Here is a 15,835-nt window from a genome sequence, read left to right as displayed (position 1 = left end):
TTACTTTCCATAGATTTCTTTTCTCTTAGAGCAGCAGTTTCTTTTATATAGTTGTAAATTTTCAGAATTAATTAACACTGTATATATGTCTTGAATCCTTAATTAAGAAACCAGTTTTTGTTTTTTTGTAGTTTTGAAATTGGAGAGGAGACTTTGGGCATCATCTAATTTAACTTTTTTTTTTTAAATATAGAAACTAGAACAAATTTCAAAATATGAGAATCAAGGCAAAGCAGTTTTTAAGGGCCCTTTTCCAGACTACCCTTATTTTTTGTAGCTCTTCTCTTTCATTTTCATAGTAAAATCGTTATGACCTTGATTTGCACATAATATAAGAACAGAAGAACTCCAATGCTTTGTCTGAGTCAGAAGTGTGGACTCCAGCCTTCAATTTCACCTCCTCTAGGTCTTAGAATAATAGCATAACATACCTAGGAAAAATGTTTCGTAGTTCATCACATCATTCATTAAGGAAACATTTTAGAGTACGTATTTGATACTGTATCATTTTAAACCAATTTTATGAATTGACAAAACATTTTTTTTAATTGGCTAATGATATTTGATAACCCTGAGGGAAGATCTCTGTGTATTTGGGTCATTAACGGATCATCCAAGTCAAGGTTTAGGTTGTTAGGGTGAGAAGGCATTCCTTGTGTTTCAGGAGATTAGCATATTACCAATAAAAACATTTAAATAAGTATACAGAATATTTAGCCTAGAACTTCTGCTAACTTTCTTCTTTCTTACAGATTCCACACCAAATCATCCATCACAAACAACGCCTGCCCAAAAGAAAACTCCCAGTTCTTCATCTCGACAGAAAGATAAAGTTAATAAAAGAAATGAACGTGGTGAAACTCCTTTACACATGGCTGCTATTCGAGGAGATGTGAAACAAGTTAAAGAATTAATAAGTTTAGGGGCAAATGTGAATGTGAAAGATTTTGCAGGTAAGACTAGTAGTTCAATACCTACTATTCAGGCACTAAAATTTAAACAGATCCTGGTTACAATTTAATCTACATTCTTTTATTCATTTTGCTGAAATGAAAGAGTTCTAAAAATACTCTTTATTACAAAACTTTTGGAGTTCGTACATAAAACCCCTGATTTCTACTACAATTCCATGTCAATAATTACTCATATTTTTATATACTAAACTTATACTTTAGTTGACATATTACTTGCTGTATAGTTCTTTATCCAAGTTAGGTTTTGCCCTAGATGAATTTGAGTTATATGTTTTCAAAGTAGTTGATTCATTCATAAGTATTTTAAGAACATTTATTAACTTGAACCATGAGGACTGTAAGAGTGTGGTGTTATTACTTTCATTTTCATTATTCAAGTAGCATACCAGTACATTCTTGTTGTAAATAATTCAACAGTAAAAGTATGTAGGGAACAATTCAAAAATTTTCTTTAATTTCACATACTGCACAACCCTACCCTCCCTCCCACACAGGTTCTTTCTCTTCCATAGAACTATGGTTAACGCTTAGGAGGTTACTCATTCAGTTCATTTTTATTATATATGTATAAAGCAAATACTTACTTATATATTGGCTTTTTAAAGTGAAATTATTCCATCTGTATCAATCTGTAGTTCTGCAACCTGCCTTAATGTCTTACAGATATTTCTATCAGTATATATAGGTAGGCCTACTCCATTAATTTTTAATAGCTGCATAATATATTCTGGTATAGCATTCCATAGGCAACACTGTAGTAAATACCTATATAGAAACATCTTTGTGTATATTTATGGAAGTATTTCAGTAGAAGTGAAATTGCTAAATCAACGGAGATACATGTTTTAAATTTTTGAAATAATGGAAATTGCCCCCCCCCCAAAATTCTGTATCAATTCATACTACCATCAAGAGTATATAAAAGAGCCATTTTCCTCATATCTTCAGTAAAACTGGATATTTTCAACTTTTAATTATTAACAATCTGATGAATGAAAAAAATCTTAATTTGGATTTTCATGATCAGTAGTGATGGTAAACATTTCTTATGTTTATTATAAACTTATGTGTATTTTATGAATTGTTAGATCCACTCCTTTGCTCATTTTCTTTTGGTTTAGTACTGTTTTTAATCTACAAGAGCCTTTATTTAGTCTAGATTTTCTCTATCAAATATGTAAAGATTTTCACAGTCTGTGGCTTAGGTTGAATACACTCTCATTACAGTGTTTATTGTACTAAAGTTTTCATCTTTTATGTATCATATCAATTGAGCTTTATGGGTTCTTGGTTTGGTATTTTATTTAAGAAGGCCTTCTCTTTCTCTGTATCATAAAACTATTCCTATATTTTCTGTTTTTCAAATTTGGTTTCTGTTTTGTTTTTACATGTAGCCCTATTATAATACACCTGGAATTTATGTCTTTATTTGGTGTGAGTGGGGAACGGTGTGATATACGGTTATCTACCTTAAAGAGTGAGACTTAAAATGCATGGCATTTATTCTAGAGGAAAACTTGACATTATTTATCAGAAACCTAAAAAATATTTCTTTCATCTGACAATTCCACTCTCAAGGATTTATTTTAAATAGTTAATCATGGATGTACATGAAGATTTAGTTGTAAGGATACTTGTTACAGCATTGTTTCTAATTAAAAACTAGCAACAATCTGTATCCTTAGTAATAGGAACTCGTTGAAGGAAATTATGGTATATTTGATTAGTACAATACTATGTTGTAGAAAAGTATAATGACATAGGGAATTATTTTCACTTTAGTAAGTAGAGGAAGCAGGTTGTTATTCATCTAAGTTTTATAAATATGTGGGAGAGCTAGTAGATATTATGTTGGATTCTTCAAATTATTATTTCTGGGTGGTGAGATTATGGACAGTGTTTATTTTCTTTGTATTTTTAAGTTATCTAATATTTCTTTTGTGAACATGTAACTTTTTAATTACAAAAGTAATTAAGTTTATTTTAGTTAAAATAAGTATTAAGTCCAGAAAATATTGTATCAACAGAATAAAGCCCTTAAGACATCAGGATTTTTGTTTACTGAAAGACTCTAATCAAGCTTACTAATATTTTGCCTCTTTAAAATTCTTTTTCATAGTTTAAATGATTATTAAAAATTATATCAAGCTTATATTTATTGGAAAGCTTAAATATTTAATACTTTTGTCAAATAATTTAGCACAGTGGAAATACTGTTGACCCTTGAACTGTGTAGGTCTACTTATATGTGGATTTTTTTCAGTAAATATATTTGAAATTTTTTTTGAGATTTGGAACAATTTGGAAAAACTCATAGATGAACTGCATAGCCTAGAAATAGTAAAAATAGGAAAAAATTAAATACATTATAAGTGCATAAAAGATACCTACATACTAGTCTATTCTATCACTTACTACCATAAAATATACACAAATCTGTTCTAAAAAGTTAAAACATATGCATACAGACATAGGCTATACATAGCACCATTCAGAATCAGGAGAAATGTAAACAAACATAAAGATGCAGTATTAAATCATAGCTGCATAAAATTTACTGTAGTACATATTATACTCCTGTAATAATTGCATAGCTACCTCCTGTTGCCATTGTGGTGAGCTCAAATATTGGGACTATCTGCTTAAAACACCATGTGACTGACACAAATCATCTCCACATAAGCAGTTCGTCTCTCCAGTAAGTTGCATGCCACAGTGAAATGTGTGATTCTTGCATATTTTTCATCGTGTTTAGTAGAATACTGTCAGCCTTGAATAATACCAGGGGACCCATTTTAAGTGCTCCTAGTGATACTAGAAGTGCTCCTAAGAAACAGAAAAGTTACGACATTAAAAGAAAAAATTGAATTGCTTGATAATGTACTATAAATTGAGGTCTGCAGCTGTGGTTACCTGCCATTTGAAGATGAATGAATCCAGCATAAGGACCAGTGGAAAAAAGGAAAGGAAATTTGTGAAGCCATTGATGGAGCTATGCTAGTGGGTTTGAAAACCTTGCACTTTTTTGTAAAACATTCTTTTATCTCATGCAGCTTTTATGCGAATGCAAGATTGCTATAAAAAAGGCGTACCTATAGATTAGATTGAAGAAAACATGAAGTCATTATACAACAATTTTAAGGAAGATCAGGGATCTAAAGCTGGGGAATTTAACGCCAGCAAAGGATGGTTTAATAATTTTAGAACAAGGTTTCGTTTAAAAACATGTCAAGATAACAGGAGAAGTGGCTTCAGTCCACTGATAGGCAGCAAATAAATTCCCAGATACCATTAAGAAAATCAGTGAGGAAAAAAGAAAATCTGCCTGAACAGTTTTTTAATGTGGACAAAAGTACCCTATTCTGGGAAAAAGAAAAATCCACAAAGGACATTCATTAGTAAGGAAGAGAAGCAAGCACCAAGATTTAGGGCAGGAAGGGATTAGCTAACTCTCCTGTTTTATGTAAATACAGTTGGGTTTATGATCAGGACTGCCCCCTGAACCCTGAAGGGAAAAGGTAAACCCAGCTGCCAGTCTTGATTGGTTGTATAACAAGAAGGCCTGGACAATGAGAACTCTTTTCTGGATTGATGTCATCAATTTCTTCCTGAAGTCAGGAAGTACTTTGCCAGGAAGGAGGCTGTCTTTTAGTGTCCTCTGGCCTCCCAGAACCAATTGATTTCGACACCAAAGGCATTAAAGTGGTGTACAAACACGGTGTTTCTAAACCAGCCTCTAATTAGAGGGTCATAAGGAACTTTAAAGCTCATTACACACGGTACTCCAGGGAAAGGATTGTCAACGCTGTAGAAGAGAACTCCGATAGAATGTCATGAAAGTCTGGAAGGATTACACCATTGAAGATGCTGTCATTGTTAAAGAAAAAGCTGTGAAAGCTCTCTCCTCCTGGAGAAAACTGTGTCCAGATGTTGTACATGACGTCACAGGATTTACCACAGAACCAGTCAAGGAAATCATGAAAGAGATTGTGGATATGTCAAAAAAGGTAGCGGGTGAAAAGTTTCAAAATATGGATCTTGGAGAAATTGAGGAGCTAGTAGATACCACATCAGAGGTATTAATAGGTGACTTGATGGAGTTGAATGCTTCCAAAACAGTTTCAAGTGATGAGGAAGAAGACAGAAGAAGCCATGCCAGAAAACAGATTGACCTTAGAGGGTTCCAATAATTTAAGGCTGCTTTTACTTTTTTTTTAAAACACCAGTCCTTGTATGATCCAGGCACTGAAACTAAAGCAAACAGTGGAAGAAGGAGGGTGGTACTGTATTAAAACATTTTTAGAGAAATGAAAAAGCAAAAAAGTGAGACACAAATTACAATGTATTTTTGTGAAGTTACACCAAATATGCCTGCCTCTCCCACCTTTACTTTTACCTCTTCTCCCTCTGCCACCTCTGAGACAGCAAGACCAACCCCTCTTCTCCCTTCTCTTCAGCCTACTCACTGTGAAGATGATGACGACCTTTTTGATGATCCACTTCTACTTAATGAATAATAGATTTTTCTTACGATTTTGTTAAATAACAATTTTTCTCTAGCTTTATTGTAAGAGTACAGTATATAATACATACACAAAGTATGTGTTAGTCAAACTGTTCATGTTACTGGTAAGGCTTCCAGTTAACAGTAGGCTATTAGTAAAGTTTTGGGGAGTCAAAAGTTATATGTGGATTTTTGACTGCATGGGGGTTAACACCCCTAACCTTCACCTTGTTCAAGGGTCAACTGTAATATTATCTTGAATGAACCTTCAGTAAATTGATATTGTTCTTATTTATTTTTAGTAGCTTCTTCATCACTCCTTTTTTTTTTTTTGCACGATGTGCAGTTTTAGAATTTATATGTCACACATTGGTATGTATATGAAAAGCATATATTTTGAAGTAGCGCAAGTGAATCATGTTATAATTAATAATCTAACTTTAGGTTGGACACCACTGCATGAAGCTTGCAATGTTGGATATTACGATGTTGCTAAGATACTTATAGCAGCTGGAGCAGATGTTAACACACAAGGATTAGATGATGACACTCCACTCCATGATTCTGCTAGTAGTGGGCACAGAGATGTAAGTATGATAGAAAAAAATCAATAATACACATTTGCAAAATATAAATTCAACCCAAAGTAATTTCATTCACTTCTTAGTCATATGATCTGTGTCATATTCCACTCATTGCTTGAACAACTCATCTATATTTTGTTTTCCCTTTTTTCTACTAAGTATTAGTTCATAGTCAGATTTAGCATTTTCTTTTCATAAAACCCTTTTAATTTGACAGTTGATTAAATAATTTGGCAAAATTTTTATTTCAAGGCATTCTTTATAAGACAATTGGATGTATTAAAGCAGTCTTTATATATAGTAAAAATTGTACAGTGTTGAATTGCCTATCTTTTGAAAGGCATTTTACTTTAGTTGAGACAAAAATAGAATTTGGAGTAAAGATAGATACAAGTGCAGTTCTGGCCTGGCCAGTTTACTAGCTGTGTAATCTTGAACAGGTTACTTCCCTCCTCGGAACCTCCGTTTCCTCATCTTTAAATTATATGATAAATAATACCTATCTAAAATTGATATTTCAAAGGAAAAAAAGACACTACATGTAAATGCACATTGAAATTTAAGATGGTCTAGAAATATCAGGGGTAAAAGATTAAAAAGCTGCCTTTGTGGGTGCAGTCAAATACACCTAAAATTCAGAAATTAAAAATGCTATTTTTCTCAATTACATTTTTATAAGGCATTTTTCCATGTTTCTCGGCAAAGAAGTCTTATTTTGAATGAAGAAAAATGTAGCCTATAATTTTTTAAAACTGATTCTTGCCTACCAGTGGTCTACTCTTTTCTCTGTGCTCCTTTGGCAATTTGTACAAACCTATATCATAGCATTTTACTACCTTATTTTTTACTGATATTCTTGTCTAGTGTCATGTTTCCTGCACTAGACTGCAAGTACTACTACCATGCATACGGGCATTTTATGTTGTTTTCTGTTATTTACTCTGGAACTGCTTGTCACCTAGAAATGTTCAGTATATCCATCATGGATGCACTTGTAGATAGATGGATAGGTAGATGAATGGATAACTGACTGAGGATAGACAGAATGACAAAAACTTAATCCATCAGGCCTGACAACATGTAGGGGACATTGCCCTTTCCTTTGAATTTATCGGAAACTGACTTACTTTCTGGCTTTGATATTTTAAATAGTGCCCTTTTAAAAAATATTATTGATAGTTTACCAAGAATGAATGATTTTCCTTTGAATATGATAATAAAGGTTTCCCGATTTCTAAGTGTAATTTTAAAGAATTATGCCTGTGACTAAGACATGGTTTCTGTGAACACAAGTTTCTAAATATGCACATAGCTGCAGAATATTTCCAGAAGCTGACCTTTTGAGCTCATGTACTTACAAGGACTCACACTATTTCCAGTCTCTTCCCAGAGGGAGGGACCTTTGCTTTTCCTCCTACCAACATGCCTAGGATAGTAGGAGTCACCATTGAAGAGCTATTGAGAGCTATTTTCTCCTTGTTCCTTTTACTTGTGCGTTAGGAGGAAGAATGAGAGCCACCAAAAATTCATTTCTGTATATCCCTAATGTGTATTCTGAGCCACTCCCAAATAATTAGATTTCTTTCTTTAATAGTCATGACAACTTCAGCCATCCATAAAGCGTTTTTTTAAGATGGGAAAAGCAGAAATATAACGGTTCTGTAGCCAGGTCTAAATTATTATAGAGAGGATTAACATAGCTTACTAAGAACCTAATTTTTGACTTGTTTGTAAATGTATAGTAATTCCTAAAACACTTTTTTTCTTTTTTTTTTTTTTCTTTTTTTTGAGACAGCATCTTGCTGTATCACCCACACTAGAGTGTAGTGGTGCAATCACAGATTACTGCAGCCTCAACCTCCTGGGCTCAAGTGATCCTCCTGCTTTAGCTTTCCAAGTAGCTGGACTACAGGCACGCACACCATGCTAGGCTAATTTTTAATTTTTTTTGTAGAGACCCTGTGTTGTTCAGGCTGGTCTTGAACTCATGAGCTCAAGAGATCCTCCTGCCTCAGGCTCCCAAAGCGTTGGGATTATGGGCATTAGCCACCGGTGGCACCTCACCATAATACACATTTTAATACTAGCCTTAGTTCTAGTTCTATTTTAGATACGTATCATCTTTTGTCATCATTTTTACCTACTTCTAATTTATTGACTGTTATGTTTTAAGCAACTTTAAGAACAGTTATTTGCATTTGAGGATGAGCTGTAAAATCTTGATTATTTGATTTAGGGTGTTTGTAGTATGTGAATGAACCAGCTGTACCTGATTCTGTATAGTCATGTAATAAGTATTTATTGATGTATTCCTGATGGGGATAGAAAGCTTTCAGCAATATCAAAATTCTTTATTCTGTTTTCTCATTCTAGGGCTCTAGTCTAAGGAAATAAGCCTAAAATTGGAAAAATTTCAACTCATAAAGATATCCACTACAGTATTATTTATAATGACTAGAAGATTTTTATTTCAGTTACTTTCTCAAATCCCTAAAATGACAGTAAGGGGCAGTTTCAAAGGATAGACCCACAAGGGCAAAGAACAGAAGAAACAAATATTTTGGAAGATAGAAATTGGAGAAATGAGCAGTTACTGATGTAGAACAGGGTTTGACAATTTTTTTCAATAAAGGGCCAAATAGTAAATATTTTAGGCTTTGCAGGCCACATACTCCCTCCTTCACCTCCTCTTGCCTCCTCCCGCCTCCTCCCTCTCCTCTTCTCCTTCAACAGTCCTTTAAAAATATAAAAACTATTCTTAGCTGGCAGACCAGATTGGTCCGTAGGTCATAATTTGCCCACCTCTGATTTAAAAGAGACAAGAAAATTGAAACCAGAGCCATACAACACAGAATCCTAGAAAGAAAAGAAAAAAAAAAAAAGCTTAGGAATCGATAGTACCAATGACCTCTGGAAGTGCTTCTTAAGATATGACTGGAAAAGACTATTAGATCAAAGGTTTTTTAGCTCTCACATCCTCTCCCCAGTCTTACACAGCCCAGTAATTGCGCCTCTCTCACCCTGGGTAGATGACTGGAATATGGAGATAAGTATCAGGGACAACTGTTCTTCACCAGCAGACTTGGAAACCTAGTTGATCTTTTAAAATCGTAAGCATGTGTAATTTGATAAAAATTAAACAGTTAATAGTTGGTATCATGAGTAAGTTGTTTTCTTTATACATTATTACATTTCAGATTTTCTGCAGTAATCTAGAAAAGTTTTTTTCTTTATTCATTGTGAATCATTCTTAAATAATTTGTTACAAATTTCTGATTTCAGCATCTTGTTTTAAATTGTTCCTTTGATGGTAAATGCAGTTAATATTCATCTGTTTCATGTTATTCATTTAAGTATTTTTTAAGGTATGATATGTTTTCTAAGTACCAGAAAACACCATAGTTATGTCCTCGAAATACAGAGATGAATAGAGACTTGATTTTATATGAAGGTTATAGTCCAAGGGGGGAAATGTGTTAATGAATGTGGTATAGGCTTATGTATGATAGAACACACCAGTGTTAATGGAAATGCACAAAATATCAAAACAAGAAGAGATGGTAAGGAGGCAGAATCAATAACACCTGGCTGCCTCTTTGATGTGTGTGAGTGAAAAAGAATTAACGATGACTCCCAAATTCTGGCTTCAAGGCTTCAGTGACTGGGAAAATTTTGGTGCCAGTTACTGAGATAAAAGATAATAGTACAAGTTTAGTGAACTCCATTTGGGTCCTGTTGGTTTTATGCTTTTGTATTAAAATACACATAGAATCAGTTGGATGTGTCCAGTGAGTATTTGAATGTTTGGGTTTGGAGCTCAAAAGGGCTGAGAGAGAAAGCAGACAAGAGAATGAATGGATGGATCGCATAATTGTCATCACATTCAGAGTGGATAAGTTCTCCAAAGAGATGATATATATTAGAACATGAGAGAGTATATCAAGGACAGAGTCATAGGGAAACCATCATTGGTTTAGATCTTTTCAGTCTTAAAAGGGCCATTCCATAAGATTGATGGTAGCAGAGTTGTAGGTTAAAGAGTGAAGGGCCAGTAAGTAACAGCTGCAAGGGCAGATGTCTTTTCAGGAGATGGACAGTGAAGAAGAAAGGTTAGCTAGGGTAGGACGATATAGGTTTCAGCAAAGTTTCCTTGTTCTGTCCGTGTTTCATTTCTTTAATGCCATTATTTTTTTAAGGTGCAAGAAATATGAACTGTGGAAAGATTGGCTTCTAAAAAGGAGCCAACCAAAAAGAGGTTAAAACTATGAAAGGAAGAGGATATGAAGAAAAAACAAGTAATAACACAGAGCAGAACCTGGTTATGTGGAACTTGAAGCTTACGTAATTCGTTAGAGAAGGAGAGAAGGCCTTTCAAAGTGATGACTACAACATTAGATACAGCATCCTTCTGTAAAGGACCCATGAAAGTGAAGGGTCTTGAAGTTTAAGCTTTGGAGTTAATGATACTTAAAATTCCTGGGCTATAGGAAATGGAGTAAGATTAAGAGCATTGACAGTGATATTAGCCTAAAGCAGAAGGGAAATACTTCTTTTAAACTTTTTCTAAGACACACATTTCAAGAGGCCAGGGAACTTGTTATTCTTGTTCATGGGTTTATTAGCAGAACTCAGAAGTGTAGTTATTATAGGTTCTCAATAAATATTTGACTTTATGATGGAACAGGATGAAAAAATGATGAGATTAATTGCTAAAATAACCCAGTTTAAATTTTAAGGAGGAAATTTTTTTGTAGTAGTTGAGGTTATCAGATAGGGGAGTGTCAGTGAAAATGGATCTTGAAGAGAATAACGATTTAGAGTAGATGGTGAGGAATGGATGCAGAGTAAATGAGGTAACACTCAGAAGGATACTATGAGTATTATCAAGAGAATGGGTGCAGTGATAACAATCTGTGAAGGGACTAAGTCTTCCTGCTTTTTCTTGTTGCAGATAGTAAAGCTGTTACTTCGTCACGGTGGAAATCCATTTCAAGCTAATAAACATGGGGAGCGTCCAGTGGATGTAGCAGAAACAGAGGAGTTGGAGTTGCTACTAAAAAGAGAGGTGCCTTTATCTGATGATGATGAAAGTTACACAGGTTTGTTTCAGATAATCTACATTCATCTGTTCGTTTGACATGATATTTGATAGAACATTCTGGATTCATTTGTAATATACAACATGTTTGAATACTTTAGAATAATGCTGGCTAGCTAGAATAATGCTTAGCTACCTAGCTAAGAATGATGAAGTTAGTAACCTAGGTGTTTGCTACATACACCCTGTGTGAATGGAGTCATAATGCCATTGCCCCATTTCTGTTTTCTATAAATTGCTGAACTATTCATTATTACTTTTAAGCCTGCTGCAGAACCTCTCCCCATGCAGAGCTACCACCACTGCTACTCTGACTTCTTTTCATTCTATTATAAATTACAGAGCTACTAACCAAACACTTCATGTCTTTTTCCGGTGTCCTGGTGTTAACGAGTCATCTCTGTGATTTTACTTTTGTGATTTAGATGGTTGAATTCTGATCATTGTTGCAGGGAAGGACAATTTCTTTCTTTTTTTTTTTTTTAAACACAATTTTTTTTTAAAGATAACAAACATTTACTGTGTTGAAGAAAGTCGTCTTTATATAAAAGGGGTTTACCATATTTCAGGCAAAATTCAGTGAAAAAGAGTTTCATCAATTTTACAAATGGCTGTTTCCTCGTAAAATCTTAATTCCTATAAGCAATTAGGTAATGTTACTTTTATATTACACATGAGGGAATAAAAACCATACTTTACTCATTTAATGTCAGCCATTGCCAGAAGGCAATGGATCATTTATAGTTTTGAGGCAGAAAGTTCTACCCTTTATTTTCATGTAATATAGTTAAATTATATTTCACATGGAAAGGCAATTGAAAGAACGCACCTTCTGAATATAACATTTTACTTGTTGAACAAAAATTGTAAATATACTCCAACTGATTAAGAGATGCTGCCAAATTATAAACAAAAGAAAATGAAGTCATGGAATAAAAACTTTTGGCAGTGAGCACTGATTACAGACAAGATGATTAAATAACTGTGGTAAATATTGTCAAATTGAATGTAAATATCAGATCATACTTGAAAAGGGAAAAATGAAAAAATTTAATTATCTGAAATTTAAATACAAAATTAAAACCAACAACAAGATTTGAGAGGTGATAATAAAAGTATAGTAAACTCAGGGTTGGGCGTGGTGGCTCACACCTGTAATCCCAGCGCTTTGGGAGGCCAATGTGGGCCAGATCACTTGAGGCCGGGAGTTCAAGACCAGCCTGGCCAACATGGTGAAACCCCACCTCTCTCTCTTTTTTTTTTTTTTTTTGAGGTGGAGTCTCGCTCTGTCGCCCTGGCTGGAGTGCAGTGGCGTGATCTCGGCTCACTGCAAGCTCCGCCTCCCGGGTGCATGCCATTCTCCTGCCTCAGCCTCCCCCGAGTAGCTGGGACTACAGGCGCATGCCACCATGCCGGCTAATATTGTTTTTTACCCCGTCTCTACGAAAAATACAAAAAAAAAAAAAAAAAAAAAACAAAAAAAATGCTTTTGAAGACAAAGTAAGAATTTCAGTATTGACGTTAGACAAAGAATTGAAGTCAGGAAATAGTGCATGACAAAAGATAATTTTGTGGTAATAAAAGCATATGAACAAAGCAAAGATAAAAGTGTATTGCCTTCTTAATTAAATGTAGCTTTTGTTGTGGGGAAAAAAAATAAGAAAAGTATACTGCCTTAAGCACTAGATAACACTGTTAAAATATATAAAGCAAAAGTTGTTAGAAATACAAGATAAAATTAACCAGAAGCAGAATACTGAATACTAGTTGGAAACTTTAAGTTTTTTCAGCACATGCAGTTTCTTATTAAGTAGAAAGTCTCAGTTGTAGACATTGTATACGTAACCATTAGTACTTACGTGACGAGACCAGAGTTGTTCTGTGTTCAGTAAAAGTTCATAGTTATCTTCATTAAACTAGGTAAGAATGAAAATAAGTGAACTTAAGAAATCAAGAAGAGGAAGTAAAAGCAGATCCACAGAGAAAAGCAAGATTAATGACTGGAAAGCACGTTTTCTAAGTATTATATAAAGAAACAAATGTCCTAATATTTCTAGACAATATAGCAGAATGAAACCAGGAGTTGCTTTTCTGACAAGATTAACTAGAACATCTAGCAAATCTAATTAAGGAAAAGTGAGTGGAAATCCATAAACATCACTAATGAGTAAGAAAATGGATAGAACCACAAAAGTTATAAAATTTTTTTCAGACTTTAACAGAATACTGTATATAGATCTTACCAAAAAAAAATTAAAAATGATAAACACAGAGCAGACAGAAACACAGACTGAAAGAGGGATATGAAAGGAGAAAGATTGGAAGACAGAGAGAGGGGTAGGTGCAGGCACACTCAGGTTGCCATACTGTTAAAATGGTCTAATGGTATAAAAGTAGAAACAGCTGCGGCTTTTTTTTTAAAGCCAGCAAAATCTTGATACTTTGAGAAGGGAAGACTATAACTAGAAAACTGCAGAACAGTCTTCAGTTTAACACAGTAATTAACATACAGAAGTGCTTGAATAAAAACTTCCCGGTAAAATTGGTAAACATTTTTAAAATAATAGTATTTGGATGTTGGTGAGCTTGGAGTGAAGCTGGCACCATACACTGTTGTTGAGAGTGCTTTCTGGAAAATAATTTGTTAATAAGTGTGAAAAATTGAAAAAGATATAACTAGAAGTGCTGCAGAGATATAACCAGAAGTGCTGACTATATATATGTGTGTAAAGCTGTTAACATATTAGTGCTTACAATACTGAAATTTTAGAATGACTTAAATGCCCCCAAAATGGGCAGAGAAATAATTTTTAAAGTTTATGTATCTTGTGTAGCCATTGTGTTTGTACATTTTTCTAATGATATGGTTAAGTATCTTCTATATACGGTATATACCAAAAGATAAGATAATCTACATTTTCCTCCAGTAAGAATTAAAAAATTAAAAAGTCTTGTGGGCTGGGCATGGTGGCATGTGCCTGCAATTCCAGCTATTCCAGGAGCTGAACCCAGGAGTTTGAGACTAGCCTGGGCATTAGAGCAAGCTCCTGCCTCCAAAAAAAACACCTCTTCAGTAATTAAGAGAGACAACAGATGGAAATAAAGATTTTTAAAAAGACAAAAGGCTTGTGAACTATTTGAATAAGTAAACAATATAGGGATAAAATAGTCATCTATTTAAAGTATTAATTTGGCCAGGCACAGTGACTTATGCCTGTAATCCCAGCACTTTTGGGAAGTCGAGGCGGACAGATCACTTGAGCCCAGGAGTTCGAGACCAGCCTGGGCAACATGGTGAAACCCCATCTCTACAAAAAATACAAAAATTAGCCAGGCATGGTGGTGTGCGTCTGTAGTACCAGCTACTTGGGAGGCTGAGGTGGGAGAATGTCTTGAGCCCAGGAGGCGGAGGTTGCAAGGAGCTGAGGTCATGCCACTGCATTCCAGCCTGGCTGACAGAGCCAGACTATCTTTAAAAAAAAAAAAAAAAAAAAAGTATTCAAATATATACATTTGAGATAACATACGTATTAATGTAGAAATACTAATTTTTCCCCCTACTCTGTCCTGAAATGATTTTGTAAACACTGTTCTCTTATTTTGACATCAATGTTTTTGTCATCACCAGAACCACCTTTTAGCCACTAATGATCTTCCATCTTAAATTCTCTGTCCACAACCTTAGATCCTCAATACTTTCGAAATCTAAATATGATGCCATAGGAAAATTTATCCCAAATTACCCACTTACAATTTGTGCTTTTTATAACATAACCACTTACAGTACTTTTTTAAAAATCCCCATACATTATTATGAAAATATTCAAACATGTAGCAAAGCTCAAAGAATTGTATAATGAACATCCTGTACCCACTAACTACATTTAACAGTTGTTAATCTTTTGCTCTGTTTCCTATATTACACTATCACATATCTATCCATCAATCCATATTATTTTTTGATATGTTTTATAAGTTGAAGACATTCCTAAGTACTTAAGCATGCATTTCATTAACTAGAGTTTAAATTTTTTTGCAATATTCATGGTTGTGATGTAATTCTTAAATATAATGTATATATGAGATATATGAGTTTTTGAAATGCCTCCACCTGTATAATCCAACACCATCAAGATACAGAATATTTCCAAGGCCGGGCACGGTGGCTCACGCCTGTAATCCCAGGACTCTGGGAGGCTGAGGTGGGTGGATCACCTGAGGTCAGGAGTTCAAGACTAGCCTGGGCAACATGATGAAACCCCATCTCTACTAAAGGTACAAAAACTTAGCTGGGCGTGGTGGTGCGTGCCTGTAGTCCCAGCTACTCAGGAGGCTGAGGCAGGAGAATCACTTAAACCTGGGAGGCAGAAGTTGCAGTAAGCTGAGTTCGCACCATTACACTCCAGCCTGGGCAACAAGAGTGATGCTCTGTCTCAAAAAAAAAAAAAAAATTTCCCATCACTCCTGAAAGTTCCTTGATGCCCCTTCCTAGTCAGTTCCTGCCCCTCCCACTGATCATTTTATACCCATCATGATAAACATGATTAGACAATAATGACTAATGGCTGATAAACTTGGGGGGGTGGATTTTTACTGAGAAGCAGGGTTTTTACATACCCTTTTCACATCAGAAAGGGTGGGTGGAGGAAAAACAAACCAGTGATTATATGGTAGA

The 15,835-nt window shown here is 34.6% G+C and overlaps 1 protein-coding gene across 31 annotated transcripts in view; it reads left to right on the top strand.

Annotated features, from left to right (window-relative positions):
• The window catches only part of ANKRD12 (ankyrin repeat domain 12), a 149,526-nt gene that overhangs the window by 74,718 nt on the left and 58,973 nt on the right, over positions 1-15,835 (top strand). For 30 of the 31 annotated variants that reach the window (XM_034943940.3, XM_055102460.2, XM_063597190.1 and 27 more), the window contains 3 exons: positions 753-953; positions 5,923-6,065; positions 11,014-11,161. In XM_034943940.3, the coding sequence (XP_034799831.2) occupies positions 753-953; positions 5,923-6,065; positions 11,014-11,161 (492 nt within the window). Of the gene's footprint in view, positions 1-752; positions 954-5,922; positions 6,066-11,013; positions 11,162-15,835 lie in introns of those variants that run through there. The other variant, XM_063597196.1, reaches the window with a different exon arrangement.

Source organism: Pan paniscus, chromosome 17 (assembly GCF_029289425.2).
Source record: "Pan paniscus chromosome 17, NHGRI_mPanPan1-v2.0_pri, whole genome shotgun sequence".
Lineage (NCBI taxonomy): Eukaryota > Metazoa > Chordata > Mammalia > Primates > Hominidae > Pan > Pan paniscus.
The sequence above is the reverse complement of the archived record's forward strand: the minus strand, read 5'-3'. Positions and strand labels throughout refer to the sequence as shown.